The sequence below is a fragment of the Gekko japonicus genome, unplaced genomic scaffold (assembly GCF_001447785.1).
Source record: "Gekko japonicus isolate JY-2015 unplaced genomic scaffold, Gekko_japonicus_V1.1 scaffold842, whole genome shotgun sequence".
NCBI classification, from domain to species: Eukaryota; Metazoa; Chordata; class Lepidosauria; order Squamata; family Gekkonidae; genus Gekko; species Gekko japonicus.
In genome coordinates, this window is record NW_015160862.1 from 404,190 (window position 1) to 419,759 (window position 15,570).

Genomic DNA, 15,570 nt, shown 5'->3' on the forward strand with positions numbered 1-15,570 from the left:
AAGGGATTTTAAAAGCAATACAGCAAAATCTCTGGGCGTGATCAGTTGTCTTCCCACTCTTTCTCCTCAACAACCTGGAGTTGGAAAGAGACTGAGGTCGGCACCAGGTAAACTTCAAGGGGGCGGGCAAGCTGCCACCACAGAAAGAGCCCTGTCTCTCATCACCACCCTCTTCATTTCTACAGGCAGGGGCACAGATCCATACGAACCTACCATGTACTGAATCAGACCTCTGGCCCATCGAGGACAGTATTGTCTATTCAGACTGGCAGTAGCTCTCCAGAGTCTCAGGCAGAGGTCATATACATAAAGTGCAGTTATAAAATATATATATTCTACTATAAGTTTCTCTAATCAGAAAATTCTAGGTTACATACCAAGATCTGGATCTATTATAATTAAACTTTTAAAGGCACAGTGACCCTGTCAGCATATAAACATGTCAATGTCAGAACCCACATTCAGAAATCACATTCATTTTCCCCTTGTCCTACATTAGGTAAAAGGTAAAGGTAAATCAGTCCATCCTAAAAGAAATCAACCCTGACTGTTCTTTGGAAGGCCAGATAATGAAACTGAAGCTCAAATGAGAAGGGAGCACTCACTGGAGAAGACCCTGATGCTGGGAAAGATTGAAGGTCAAAGAAGACGGGGACGGCAAAGGATGAGATGGTTAGACAGTGTCATCGATGCAACGAACATGAAGTTGAGCCAACTTCGGAGGACGGCGGAAGACAGGAGGGCCTGGCGGGATCTGGTCCATGGGGTCGCGAAGAGTCGGACTCAACTGTCCGACTGAACAACAACACCAACAACAACAAAAGGTTCCCTTGCTCGAAAGCCTGTCAAGTCCGACTCTAGGGTTGCGGTGCTCATCTCCGTTTCAAAGCCGAAGAGCCAGCGCTGTCCGAAGACGTTTCCGTGGGCATGTGGCCGGCATGACTAAACACCAAGGTGCACGGAATGCTGTTACCTTCCCACCGAAGTGGTACCTATTTATCTACTTGCAATTTCTTGCTTTCGAACGGCTAGGGTGGCAGGAGCTGGAACTAGAGACGGGAGCTCACTCCGTCATGCGGCACACTCAAGTCTCGAACTGCTGAACTACTGACCTTCCACAGCCTGCAGTTCAGCGTCTTACCTATTATCTAAACTGGAGCTGCTGGGGATTGAACCCGGGACCTCCTGCATGCGAAGCAGTTGCTCTTACGATTGAGGCACAGCCCCACCCTGCAGGATTTGGGATCTTAAGTGGCAAGCTGTACAATACAGGTAGAGGTGGTCCTTGCACCTACGAACAGGCTGCATTTAGTAGTCTTCTCCATTGCAGTCTCCGCTTTGTTCCCCAAGTGACACACAGTTTAAAATAGTTAAACGATAAAATGCAACAGAGGGAAAACCCGCTCGATACGATGTAATCATTTTTATAATTTGCATTTTATTTACTTTATTTACAGAGCAGCATGAAATTAAAACCAATAGCAAAAGTGAAAGATTAAATTAATTAAACCCACCACATGTAACAGTACAGTACAAAAGTGAGGGTTAATTAAGAACAAACACATGCACAAGCACCATTGCCAGATTACCCCACAACTTTAGGACTGAAGTGTATAGTGTAGAGTCACTGCAAGGACACCGGAAAGCACCACTAGCAAGACTGCCAGAGCATGCAGAGAGAGGCAATTTTGGAATATTCTTCCCTTGGAGACTTGTCAAAACCCAAGCATCATTCAGAAGCATTGTAAAACTTTCATTAAACTAACCACACATTCCAGTAGCTATAAATAAGGAGGGAGTGGGGGAGATAGCCGCGATCTAACAGTGTGTTTTTAAAAATCGTTTTAACCTATTATTAACTACACTGTGGTCGTGGGGTGGGTTTCATTCCCCAACAGTCTCCACACCTACCCACCCAGGTCTCTACACATCTTTGGCCTTCCCTAGCATGTGTTAGCTGGTCACAAAAGAAGAAGAAGAGATTGGATTTATACCCCGCCCTTCATTACCCAAGGGAGTCTCAGAGCGGCTTACAAACTCCTTTCCCTTCCCTTCCCCACAATAGACACCCTGTGAGGTAGGTAGGGCTGAGCGAGCTATGAGAGAAACTGCTCTTTTTCAAGAACAGCTCTGTAGTGTATCAGGCCCTGACAGGGCCGGGCATGCCTGGACTTGTCCAGGCACAAATACCCAAAGCTTCAGACCTAAAGACAATGGGCAAATAGGATCCTAGCCAGGCCCAATGAAAGGGCTAGGTCCTGGCCAAGAGGCCAATAGGTCTCTTGGTTACTGTAAATAGCCTATCGGGAGTGGGCGCTTTGGTGGGCCACAGCCATTTATGCATCTAATGAAGTGGCGGTCTTCAGTCCAGATAAGTGTATGCCTGAACAGAATCGTGTTCGTCTTTGAAGAGCCACTAGATTCCTATTTATTCTTCTGTGAATATTTCTTATACTTGTTATCCAGCTACTTCTTGATATGCTTTCCCCACCCCTCTCTACTCCCCCTTATTGACATATAGGCTTTGGTGGGCCACAGCCATTTATGCATCTAATGAAGTGGCAGTCTTCAGTCCAGATAAATTTATGCCTGAACAGAATTGTGTTCGTCTTTAAAGAGCCACTAGATTCCTATTTATTATTCTGTGAATATTTCTTATATTTGTTATCCAGCTACTTCTTGATATGCTTTCCCCACCCCTCTCTACTCCCCCTATATCTGTGGTTTTAATTCCCCCCTTTTCCCCTCCCCTGTTCTGCCACAAACCCTCTGCACATGTTAACACAGCATGGGTTGCAGAGGACTTTAGCATTGGGGAGCATTATGGGCCACAGTCTGTTCACAGGGGACGCTGACCAGGCCTTCTGTACCTCACTGCCATTCCTCATGGCCTGGAAACACTCCCTAGAACACATTCAGCAAGAGAAAATGTCCAGTGGTTGCACACTGCAGGGGAACATGGGTTGCAACCAATGCTCCCTCTAAGCCATGGAGTCCTGTGAATAAAAATTCTACTTTGTGAGCTACTGGCATTAAAGTTGTGAGCAGGTGATCTGACTACTGCATAAATTAGTTTGCTCTGGAGCCATCCTTTTTGAGCGAAGACAAAAATGTGTGAGCCGGAGGCTAAAATACTGTGCTAGCTCACAATAACTCAGCTTAGAAGGAACACTGGTTGCAATCCACAAACCATCCCCACCAACATCTGGACTACACATCCAGTGGAAAGAGGAGACAGAACTGTGAGAAAATGTCCAGTGGTTGCACACTGCAGGGGAACATGGGTTGCAACCAATGCTCCCTCTAAGCCATGGAGTCCTGTGAATAAAAATTCTACTTTGTGAGCTACTGGCATTAAAGTTGTGAGCAGGTGATCTGACTACTGCATAAATTAGTTTGCTCTGGAGCCATCCTTTTTGAGCGAAGACAAAAATATGTGAGCCGGAGGCTAAAAAACTGTGCTAGCTCACAATAACTCAGCTTAGAAAGAACACTGGTTGCAATCCACAAACCATCCCCACCAACATCTGGACTACACATCCAGTGGAAAGAGGAGACAGAACTGTGAAACCAGGTAGGGATTCTCATCACTGAATACTTCTCCAAAAAAACTCCTTGCAAGCTGAAAACTAGCACAACGCTGAATTTAGAAATGTTCACCCTGCTAAGAAATCATCATTATCATTTGCAAAGTGCCTTTTTTTGTGCCTCTCCCTCCTGCAGCATGATGTGGTATAGTCAATGTCTGGACTACATGCCCAGGGATATAAGGTGGTAGAGTCCTCAAGTGGCAGAATTGTTATGTACGCGGACCGCCACCAGGGGTCCGTGGCAAAGACTGGAGCTTGGCTCCCCTGGACAATAGGAACATAGGATCCTAGTTCCCCCAGCCCCGACCAATAGCCACTTTGGCGGGAAATTCAAACCCTCCAATGGACTAGGGCTGCGCTGGGTGGGAGTGTGTATAGTTGGCCTTGCAGGGCCGTTTTAATTAGTCTTGTGTTAAGTACAATAAACGTGTCCAAGAGCATGTCGTCGTCCGAGTCCTCCATGCGGCGAACCCAGTACTTTTCAAGAATCTACACTATACCAAGTGTGGAGTCTCATTCAATCCCCGGCATCTCCAGTTAAAATGATCAGATGTGAAAGACCTCGGCCTGAGACCCTGGAGAGCTGCTGCCAGTCTGAGTAGACAAGACTGACTTTGATGGACTGATGGTCTGGTTCAGTATAAGGCAGCTTCATGTGTTCATTGCTGAATGTTCCCCTACCTAAAATAACACATTGTTCCCTGGGACTAGAAAATTAAACACAGGGTAGCAGTCTTAAAGGGAGCTGCGGTGGCTAAAGTGGTTAAGACGCTGAACTGCAGGCTGTGGCAGGTCAGTAGTTCAGCAGTTCAAGACCCGGGTGCCGCAAGACGGGGTGAGCTCCCGTCTCTAGTTCCAGCTCCTGCCAACCTAGCAGTTCGAAAGCAAGAAATTGCAAGTAGATAAATAGGTACCACTTCAGTGGGAAGGGAACAGCGTTCCGTGCGCCTTGGTGTTTAGTCATGACCACGGAAATGTCTTCAGACAGCGCTGGCTCTTCAGCTTTGAAACGGAGATGAGCACCGCAACCCTAGAGTCGGACTCAACTGGCTTTCGAGCAAGGGAACCTTTACCTTTAACAGTCTTAAAAGTAGCATGAAGTGGTAAAGTCCCCCCGGGAGTCTAACCACCTAGGGCTGCCTCCTATCCTCTAGGTGGGGCCTGACACCCTCCTGGAATGACAACTAATCTCCATCTTACAGGGATCAGCTTCCCTGAAGGAAATGGGACCTTCAGAAGGTTGCTGCTATGGCATCACAAGGGCTGCCAGGTCCCCCGGGAGGGGCGGGGGATTGCCTGCCCAAAGGGGCCCCCAACCCGTTGGTCCGGATCAGGCCGGCGGGGGGAACCCCGCTGCCAAAGTGCCCGGTTCTGCCGTGCCTGGCGCGATGACATCACCCGGAAGTGACGTCATCATGTTGGGCACGTCACTGGCTGACGCTCTAGCAATCAGCTTGAAAACCCTAAAGTTTCCAGGCTGATTGCTAGAGCGTTGGCCGGTGAAGTGCCCAATGTGATGACAAAGTGCCCAATGTAATGACATCACTTCCGGGTGACATCATCATGGCACGCTTCACGTGGGAATGTCCCACACAGGGGCCAACTAAGTGACTTGGCAACCCTACATCACATTAGGGTTGCCAGCCTCCAGGTGGGGGCTGGAGATCTCCTGGGATTGCAGCTGATCTCCAGAGAATCAGGTCCCCTGGAGAAAATGGCTACCCTGGAAGGTAGACTCTATGGCATCAGGCCCCAAACCCTGCCCTTCCAAGGCTCCACTTCCGAAATCTCGAGGTATTTCACAAGAGTGAGTTGGCAGCCCTACATCACATCCCTACTGAGCGCCCAGGCTCCACCCTCAAATCTCCTGGAGTTGACAGTCCTATAACCAATGTTCTCTCTAAGCTGTGGAGTCTTGTGAGCAAAACGTATTCTTTGTGAGCTACTGCCATTAAAGTTGTGAGCGAGCAATTTGGCTGCTGCATAAATTAGTTTGCTCTGGAGCCATGCTTCCTGAACTAAGACAAAAATGTGTGAGTTGGAGGCTAAAAAACGGTGAGCTAGCTCACACTAACTCAGCTTAGAGGGAACACTGCCTATAACCACCCCATTTTAAAGGCCTTGGCAACCCAGAATTCTATTCGCCAGCCACTTTCCCCCCTCAGCTTGAAACCGCCATTACGGGTTGCCTAGGCAACCCCCACCCTCTCGCCCACGGGCTCCGTCTTCCCTCCGCTCCCGCCTCGCCCAGTCCCCGCCCTTCCCTGCCCCTCCAATCCCCGCCCCCTCGGCGCTCCGTCACTTCCTGGAGGCGGAGGCGGACCGCGGGGGAGCCCCTTGGTGACGCGGGCAGGGCGGGGCGAGCGGCTCCGTGATGGCGGCCGGGCTGCAGCCGCGACGACTCCGGGGCCCTGCGTGGCGGCAGGCGGCGGGACTTCCGCGTTGCTCCTGAGGGAAGCGCCCGGGCTTTGCGCTGATGGGGAGCGGCGGTTGCGGGAGAGGGCGGCAGCAGCGGCAGCAGCGCTTTTGAGCGAGAGGCGGGGGGAGGAAGCCGAGCCCAGCCTCGCTTGCAGGGGGCTGAGACCCACCGTCGGGCCGGCCGGCTCGCTCGGGGGGATGTGGCGCTGGATCCGTCAGCAGCTGGTAAGTGGGGAGGGGGCCGGGCCGGACCCACCTCCTTCCCCTGCAACAACTCTTCGTAGCAGGAGAAAAAGAGCAAGAGTCCAGCAGCAGACTAACAGAATTTGGGCAGCAGACTAACAGAATTTGTGGCAGGGCGGGAGCGGTCGCTGGCTCACCTCTTCAGCAGCAAAGAGCCACAGTCCAGCAGCCCCTTAAAGGCAAACAGGAGATGTTGGCGGCCCCAGTGCTCCCTCTAAGCTGCGGAGTCTTGTGAGCAAAAATTCCTACTTTGCGAGCTACCGGCATTAAAAGTTGTGAGCAGTGTTCCCTCTAAGCTGAGTTAGTGTGAGCTAGCTCACCGTTTTTTAGCCTCCGGCTCAGACATTTTGGTTTTAGCTCAGGAAGGATAGCTCCAGACCAAGCTAATTTAATGCAGTAGCCAAATTGCTCACTCACAACTTCAATGCCAGTAGCTCACAAAGTAGAATTTTTGCTCACAAGACTCCACAGCTTAGAGGAAACTTTGGTTGTGAGCGGGCGATTTGGCTGCGGCATCAATGAGTTGGCTCTGGAGCCGTCCCTTCCCGAGCCAAGAGAAGAATGTGTGGGCCGGGGGCTAAAAAACTGAGCAAACTCACACTAACTCAGCTTAGAGGGACACACTGGCGGCAGGGCAGGGGCTTTTGTGAGTCCCTGGCTCACTTCTTCGGGAGAAAAGAGCAAGAGTCCAGTAGCACCTTCAAGACAGACAAAATATTCGGCCAGGGCAGGAGCTTTCGGGAGTCACTGCTCACTTCTTCAGCAGAAAGAGTCCAGCAGCAGCTTCAAGACAGACAAAATATTCGGCCAGGTCAGGAGCTTTTGTGAGTCCCTGGCTCACTTCTTCAGGAGAAAAGAGCAAAAGTCCAGTAGCACCTTCAAGACAGACAAAATATTCGGCCAGGGCAGGAGCTTTCGGGAGTCACTGCTCACTTCTTCAGCAGAAAAGAGCAAGAGTCCAGCAGCAGCTTCAAGACTGACAAAATGTGTAGCAGGGTAGGAGCTCTGGGGAGTCACTGCTCGCTTCTTCAGGTACTTCTTCAACAGAGCAGTGACTCACAAAAGCTCCTGCCACATATATTGTTAGTTTTGAAGGTGCCACTGGACTCTTGCTCTTTTCTACTGGTGGATTCGAGCCCAGTAGCACCTTAGAGACCAAAAAGCATTTTGGATTATGAGCTTCCCAGCATCAAAACGCCCTTTGTTAAACAAGTTAGACTAATACTGCTAAGAAGAATTGATTGGATTTATACCCCGCCCTTCACTTGGAGTCTCAGAGCGGCTTACAAACTCCTTTCCCTTCCCCTCCCCACAACAGACACCCTGTGAGGTGGGTGGAGCTGAGGGAACTCTGACACAAACTGCTCTTTTTCAAGGACAGCTGTGCCAGAGCTTGTGACTGACCCAAGGTCACATCAGCAGGTGCACGTGGAGGAGTGGGGAATCAAACCCGGTTCTCCCAGATTAGAGTCCGCACACTTAACCACTACACCAAACTGGCTAAATAGTAAAAAGCCCAGTAGCACCTTGAAGACTAACGAACTTGATTGTAGCATAAGCTTTTGAGAAACACAGCTCTCTTCGTCAGGTGGAACTAGTCCTGCTGCTTCAGACCAAGACGGCTACCCTCCTGAAACTAATTTATATTGTTCTGCCCTTCCCCCTCCCCCATTTAAGGCATGGACCAGAGCAGCTTGTCTGTCTTAAATTTCAGTAGCACCTTAAAGACTAACCAAATCTGTGGCAGGGTAGGAGCTTTCGTGAGTCACTGCTCACTTCTTCAGACTTCTCACGAAAGCTCCTCTCCTGCCACAAATTTTGTTAGTCTTTAAGGTGCTGCTGGGCTCTTGATCTTTTCTACTGTTGGATTTGAGTCCCAGCAGCGCCTTAGAGACCAAAAAAGTGTTTTGGTTTTGGGGTATGAGCTTTTGAATGCCAAAGCTCCCTTTGTTAGATGAATTTCACTAATTCTGCTGTTTCATTAGTTCTGCTGCTTCAGACCACACGACTACCCACCTCTTTTCTACTGCTACAGGCAGACTAACATGGCTACCCATCTTGATCTGTCTTAAATCTGTTGTCTTTATGCTTTTTGGATTTCTGCCTGGGGTTCTTGGCAAGAGATGAGGTAGAAATATTTTCCATAAAACACAATTTCCCTTCTGAAGCTTCGCTCTCCCACCCCAAGCTTTTCTTCTCCTCTTCTTCCCTGTTCTCTCTATTCCTTCTTCCCCATAAGAGTTTATTTTAAATCATTCTCTCATCCTTCTTATATCTGCTTCTTTTAGAGAAGGATGCCAGGGATTGAAGTTGGGACCCTCTTGCACATGCTTTACCATTGAACCCTGCCCTCTCTGTTATTGAGTCTTGGGCTCCTAAGGATCCCAAGTCTGTGTTTACACACAAATTCCCACCTTTGGGCTTGACGCCTGTCACAGAAACCATCTTTCCCCTCACTTAGCTTGTGCTGTCAAGGTGTGGCTCCCCCCCACCACCACCACCACACACAGTCTGTTCTCTTCTTCGAAAGCTTCTCTACATTTCGTGAGTGTTGAGTTTAAGGTGTTAGAAGCCCGCACCTGAAAATGTCAAGTGTGCACGTGACACATCTGTGTCTACAAGCACAGGCACACATGCTGGAGAGCAGGGATTGGCTGCAGCTCCTTGGGGAGAGTTTGATCTGTGCAGTGCATGAGCTAGCCCTTCCCTTTATGTGTTCTGGGACTCTCTTTATGCCTCCTTGTTCCACTGCTTGCACACACTTGCTGTTGTGTCCACACAGGCACCCTCCCCTCCCTCTCAGGTGTTGGAGTTAGTTTAGTAGGTGGGCGACTGAGCTAATCCTTGTCAGAAAATGGGGTTGTCAGCATATGAAAAGAAAGTTCCTGGCTAATCACAAACGGAGACATTTCAACTTCAGGGTAGTTACGGGAAAGTACCACCGAATTGCAAGATTAAATTGCGAAAGTGGTGTTACAACACAGATGCGTTCCCGCTTCTGGGGGTTGGAGAATTACGTTCACTTCTTCAGCTGAGCTTGGCAGTTCTGTTGGCTTGCCCTTGGGAACAAGCTCAGGCTTTTGAAACAAGACTTCAGAGATTAATATCATCCAGAGATTTCCCTGTTGTCAATAAAAGTAATTTCTAATTTTACAGTGAATCTCATCAAATGCAGCATTCCGGTTTCAAATTACTGGCTTTATCTAGGGGTAAAAGACGTTTTAGTGTTAAGAATGTTAATTTAAAGTATATCTTTTATCATTTGTAATACATTGTTATTGCATAAAGTGAAAACAATAAAAAATATTTAATAAAAAAAAATGAAAAAAAAAATGCAGCATTCCCAGATTATTTAACTGGGAGTAAGCTTCTTTAAAATGGGCACACCTGCTGTCCTGTTTCAAAGTATAAAACTGGGCTGTCTGCAGTGGGAAATTTGTGAAGATTTGGATTAGACTTCTTCGGCTGTTACTTTTTGAATCTGCCTTGCAATTTGGTTTGGCAAACTGTTTAATCTGAATGGTGCATCTGGATGGTTTCCTTTTGCTTGCTCTCTTCCTTTAGAGAGAGAAAAAAAATCCTGTGTACTAGTTTCCATTTCGATTCTCAATCCTCCGGCTCTTAAACATTTACAATAAAATGAGTAGCCATGTGATTTTTAAACCAAGCCACAGCCTTCCTGTGCTTTATAGCAAACGATTTGCTTAGAAAGTACGAATGGAAGGGAGCTTCTCCCCCCCCCCATGAATTGTGCATTTACGCAATAATAAGTGTAATGAAATACAGTAACTGAGATGAAAAAGTCTACAGCTCATTCACAAAAGAAGTAAACACTCAGGTATTGATTGCCTCTTTATGAATTGACCATACTCTAAACTGCAGTAGCACTAGCATTCCTGTAATTTATAGTAACGCTGTGCGCCGAGTGAAGAGAATATGCTTCAAGCACTTCCATTATATTTTACAATTAGCTTGTTTTGTGATTGATCATATCTGGATGGGGTTTTAGCTTTAGAGGAAAGTAACATGGAATGATTTGTTTTGATACTCCTGGGATGTTTATGTAATTTTTCAAGCTGTTTAAAAAGGAGACTCACCTTTTGACTTAGGAGAAAAAAAGGCTAGCCTAATTAAACTATTTGCGGCACGGAGCTAGACCTTATATTTTTTTTTGTGGATCATGCTGTTTATTGTTTGGGTTAAATGCCAGAGCCGTATCCTACCAAAAGAAAACAACGTTTATGTCGTAGGGAAATTATTTGCTATACTACCCCCCCCCCCGACTTGCTTTGTCTAGCAAGATGGATTCTGTCTGGTGCACGGTAGCTGTTAGAGCGGTTTAAGTTATTGGTCTGGCTTTATTATTACTCCATCAGGAATCATCAGTGCACATATACACATTTACCAGCTTCCTTGATTAGTCTGAGTTAAGCAGTCGGTAGCTCTTTAGTGCAATAATCCCCAAACTCCACATCAAGAAACAACGGCTAATGTCCTGTGAGAAATAATGTAATCATTCATGTGAGTCCAAAGCAACATCTTTAGAGGAGGCTGTCTTGCTTCATCTCTGTATGATCTCTTGCTCTAGCCTGGGTCACGCCCAGAATGTTGGCTCGCACGGATGCATCAGCATATCTGAGGCCGATTATCTCACATTGAAATGTATAGATTTTTGTTACCCTTCTGCTCTTTGAGGGGCTCAGATTTATCATGTTCTGTTACAACACATGTAATTAACTGAGCTTTCTTCTGTTGAAGGCCTCCATTGTGTGTTTGTTCTGTTACATCTTCTGGTTACTTTCATGTGGCTAAACAGTGATTTCTAAAGTAATCTGTGATCTAACCTAAGAGAGGTAGTGTGGTGTAGTGGTTAGAGTGTCGTACTAGGATGTGGGAGACCAGGTTTGAATCCCCACTTGTGCCATGGAGTTTGTAAGCCGTTCGGAGACTCCGAGTGAAGGGCAGGGTATGAATCCAATCTCTTCTCCTTCTTCTCTTCCCTAAATGGGGCCAGGCCTTGTCCATTTGGTCCAGCATCCTGTCTCACAGTGGCCAGCCAGTTCCTCTGGAGGGCCAACAGTAGGGCATAGAGACTGAGGACTTCCTGTGATGTTGCCTCCTGGCTCTGGGATTCGGCGGTTCCCCTCAGCCCCCATGGCTAAGTAGCCACTGATAGACCTATCCTCCATGATTCTTATCTAATCCCCCTTTAAAGCAGTTTTTTACAGTAGCCGAGACTACATCCTTTGGCAGGAAATTCCAGATTTTACTCACTCTTTCTGTAAAGAAGCATTTCCTTTTGTTTGTCCTAAACCTGTTGCCCATCAGCTTCATTGGATGCCCTCAGGTTCTGGTATTTTGGGAGAAAAATTTCCTTTGTCAACTCTCTCCACCGCATGCATAATTTTATAATCCTCTTATCATGTCCCCTCCCTTCCTTAGCCATCTCTTTTCTAAACTGAAAAGCCCCAGACTCTTCAGCCTTTTCTCATGGGGAAGGTGCTCCAACTCAATAAACAGTTTAGTTTATCTGCCATAAATATCTTTTTTCCTGTCCCCAACTATTACACCCATGGTGTGTGGGGATGTGGTTGTGTTGATGTCCCAGAAACCAAACTTTACTACTTGATACAGGAGTGGTTACCTGTATCACTCCAGCACCATAGTGCTCATTTGCTCTCTTAATGCTGTAAACACTGGCAAGGCTACTATTTCCTTCACAGCAGTTCCCTCCCACACCACGGGCCTCCTACTGCTACTTATTTAGCTCTTTGGCCACGTGCGCCCTCATTCCAGCTCTGGAGGGCATATCTCCCCTGACTTTTTTCTAAAGTGGAGAGAAGTCATAGCTACTTCCTCTGAGGTACACCTAGAATATCGTGCCATATTGCTGTTGTCCATGTAGTATAGAGACGTAGGGGTGGGCATGAATCATATTTTTGCAGTTCAGTTTGTGTTTTGTGGCAGAACCACAAACCAGTATGACAGTTCACGCTTTTCACAGGGAGCAGAAAGGAGTTGTTTAAATATTTTTCATGAAGAGCAGAAGCTTTTTAAAATGTTTTTCGTGAAAAGTTTTTTAAAAAGTTTTCTGCTCATCAGGAACCATCACAAACGGCATCAAAATTTGTGGAAGTTCGTGGCAGTTCTTCAGTGCATGAACATCGCTTCATGAACCAGCCAAACTATAATGAACTTTAGTTTGTCAGCCGGTTTGTGCCCATCCCTATTAAGAAGCCTTGCATTCTTTATCATTTGGGATCCCTATCTTGGACAGTTGTTTGAGTTTAAATACACAAAATATATTGACAGCAGGACAGCCATATTGAAGGTGTGGAAGTGTGTGTTAGTCAGGAAGCTTGTGTTCCAAGCAATAAAAGTTGCTTAAGTAAAGGATCATCATACTTTTTGAAGGATGTGGTCATGAAACTTTCCTGAATAGGGAAGAGGCAGCTGCCTGTTGAGAGTAGATGTAGATTATCAGCTAGGCTTGGTTGAGACATTCTTCCTGTATTATTGTGGCTGACTCACATTTGAAAAGATACAAAAACAGTCAGTGGGTAATTGAAGCAGTGACGATGCAAAAAAGAAGATATATTAGAAGTTGGCAGAGGCGTTGAAATACAGCCAGGCTGGGGATTTATAGATGTAATCAATGAAGGTTGGTTGATGCAAGCGTCTTCATCAGCCCTGATAAAACCCCAGACATGCATGGGGATCCAGGGACCAGATGGTCCACAGACTGCTGTGACCGGTGAGAGAGACCTACCACACCATAGGTGCAGGACCTGGCCATCCATATGGTAACTTGTTTAAGCTGGAGGCCATTCCACCTGCTCCGACCAGCCTAGCGGTGTTGGCAGTAAACACTGTGTGGCCTTGGGACGTTGTCTCAGACCCTCAGTATGAGTGAGCCTGCCAAAGATCGGCTGCAGCCTGGTGTAGTGTTTAAGAGCGTGTATGCTCTGATCTGGGAGAACCAGGTTTGATTCCCCACTCCTCCACATGCAGCTGCTGGTGTGACCTTGGGTCAGTCACAAGCTCTCTGAGAGCTGTTATCTCAAGAGCAGTTTTCAAAAGAGCTCTCTCAGCCCCACCTATTTCACAGGGTGTCTGTTGTGGGGAGGGGAAGGGAAAGGAGATTGTAAGCCACTGTGAGTGAAGGGCAGGGTATAGATCCAATCTTTTCGTCTTCTGATGAGGCAGGAAGAATCAGCATTGCATGGTTCTTTCTGAATTGTGCCCAGTGTGGTCTGTCTGTCTGTCCGTCCTTCCGTGCAGTGTGCAAGGTCAGATGTGAGGATGCTGAACATTTGAAGCAGTAGCACCAGGCAGAAGTGATGATTTTAAAAGCTTTTCAAAGCTGAATTATTGTACCGTTTAGATTTGTTGTTGTTTTTGCTGTCAAGTCACAGCTGATGTATGGTGACACTGTAGGGTTTTCAAAGCAAGAGACTTCAGAGGTGATTTGCCATTCCCTGCCTCCGTGTTATGACCCTGGTATTCCTTGGAGGTCTCCCATCCAAACACTAGCCAGGACCGACCCTGCTTAGCTTTCGAGATCTGACAAGATCAGGCTAGCCTGGGCTATCACAGTCAGGGCACAGTTTAGATATCACTTCGGTATCTTTCTGAAAATTGGAGTATAGCATTCTTTGCAGCATAATGGCAGATGGACACAAGCGACCCTTCGTTAGGGAGCGACAGCACACACAAATGCAATTGGAAGAAGACTCTCCAGATCACCATAGCGATCAGTCTTTCTTTGATCGTGATGCACACGCATCTGGGTCCATCTGCAAAAATCTTTTGGCCCGTGTTGTGCTTGTACTGCGCAGTTTGCTTGCTTGGAGTGGGGAGAGGCAAGGGTCGCTCACAGTGGCTTTCCGGGCATCCTGAAGGGTCAGTGTCATTTCACTTGGAGAAGCTGATTTTGCCACACAGGCACTATGAAATGTACTGCTAACTTATTAGCATTCTGCACCTTGAAAAGAAGCCAGTTCCATGTGTTGTGCTGCTCTTTGAAAGAATAAATACAGGGCACAAACAAGCCAGGAGCCGCTCCCAACAGGTCCAAACAGAATGAAAAGCAAACAGATTTGCAAACCGAACAGGCACCAAGGTTACAAAACTGTTTGCTGCAGGAATCTGTAATGCCGTTAGGAACCAAGTGATTTCTGTTTCAGTATACCCGAAGATGTGGGTGTGTATGCAAGAGGTGGTTTGGTGTGGTGGCATCTGGGAGAACTGGTTTGATTCCCCACTCCCCAACATGCAGCTGCTGGATTGACCTTGGGTCATTCACAGTTCTCTCAGAGCTGTTCTCTCAAGAGCAGTTCTCTGAGAGCTCTCTCAGCCCCACCTGCTTCACAGGGTATCTGTTGTGGAAAGGAGACTAAGTCGCTTGAGTCTCCTTTGGGTAGTAAAGGGTGAGGTATAAATCCAATCTCTTCTTCTTATACCCAGAATAACACTTTGTTGGTCTTAAAGGTGCCACTGGACTCAAATGTTTATTTTTATTTATTTAATTTTTAAAGTTTTATTAGTTTATATATAGAAAGGGGGAAAGGGAAAAGAAAGAATACACACACAGATATATATATTGACATTCTGCATGCAAATCTTCTCCTAAAAGTTTCACAACTATTATAACCATCTTTCTTATTGCTCTTCATTTAGTCTTAGTTTCTCAGTACTTATGTTTTATCCAGTCATAGTACATCCTCCATGGTCCCATAAATTCTTCCATTTTTCCTTTTAGTATATTTGTCAATCTGTCAATTTCAGCACATTTATTTATTTAATTTCTACCCCGCCCTCCCCACCCAAAGCGGGCTCAGGGTGGCTTACACAGGAGAATAAAACAATACAAGCAATTTTTTTCTAAAATCACAGTAAAAAACACCTAAGAACATATAAAGTGCTAGTGCTCAGATGATTCCTAAGTGATGGCGGGCATAAGCCACATCCAACAATACAAACAGTCAGCTGCCAGCATAATCTGGGTTCTATCCAGCTGTTTAAATGATGTTATAATGCTGTTGATGATGTTAATATTGGGGCCAAGGCCTCAGTCATATAGTGCGGCTCCTTAGTCGAAGGCCTGGTGTTTTGTCTTTTATACCGATGGCTTTTATTTTCTGAAATCTAGGCCCTTGATGTGTGTGTTGAAGTGCTGTCAGGTCGCTTCTGACTTATGACAACCCTATGAATGAGTGTCCTTCAAAATGTCCTGTCATTGACAGACTTGCTTAACAGCTTTGCTCAGGTCTTGCAAACTGAGGCCGTGGCTTCCTTGATTGAGTCAATCCATCTCTGG

At 46.7% G+C, this 15,570-nt stretch overlaps 1 protein-coding gene across 1 annotated transcript in view; it reads left to right on the forward strand.

Annotated features, from left to right (window-relative positions):
• Positions 1–5,914: 5,914 nt before the first annotated feature.
• The window catches only part of ATP11B (ATPase, class VI, type 11B), a 134,771-nt gene continuing 125,115 nt past the window's right edge, over positions 5,915–15,570 (forward strand). Inside the window, exon 1 of the mRNA XM_015421941.1 lies at positions 5,915–6,233. Within this exon, the coding sequence (XP_015277427.1) occupies positions 6,207–6,233 (27 nt within the window). The 5' untranslated portion in view covers positions 5,915–6,206. The remainder of the gene's footprint in view (positions 6,234–15,570) is intronic.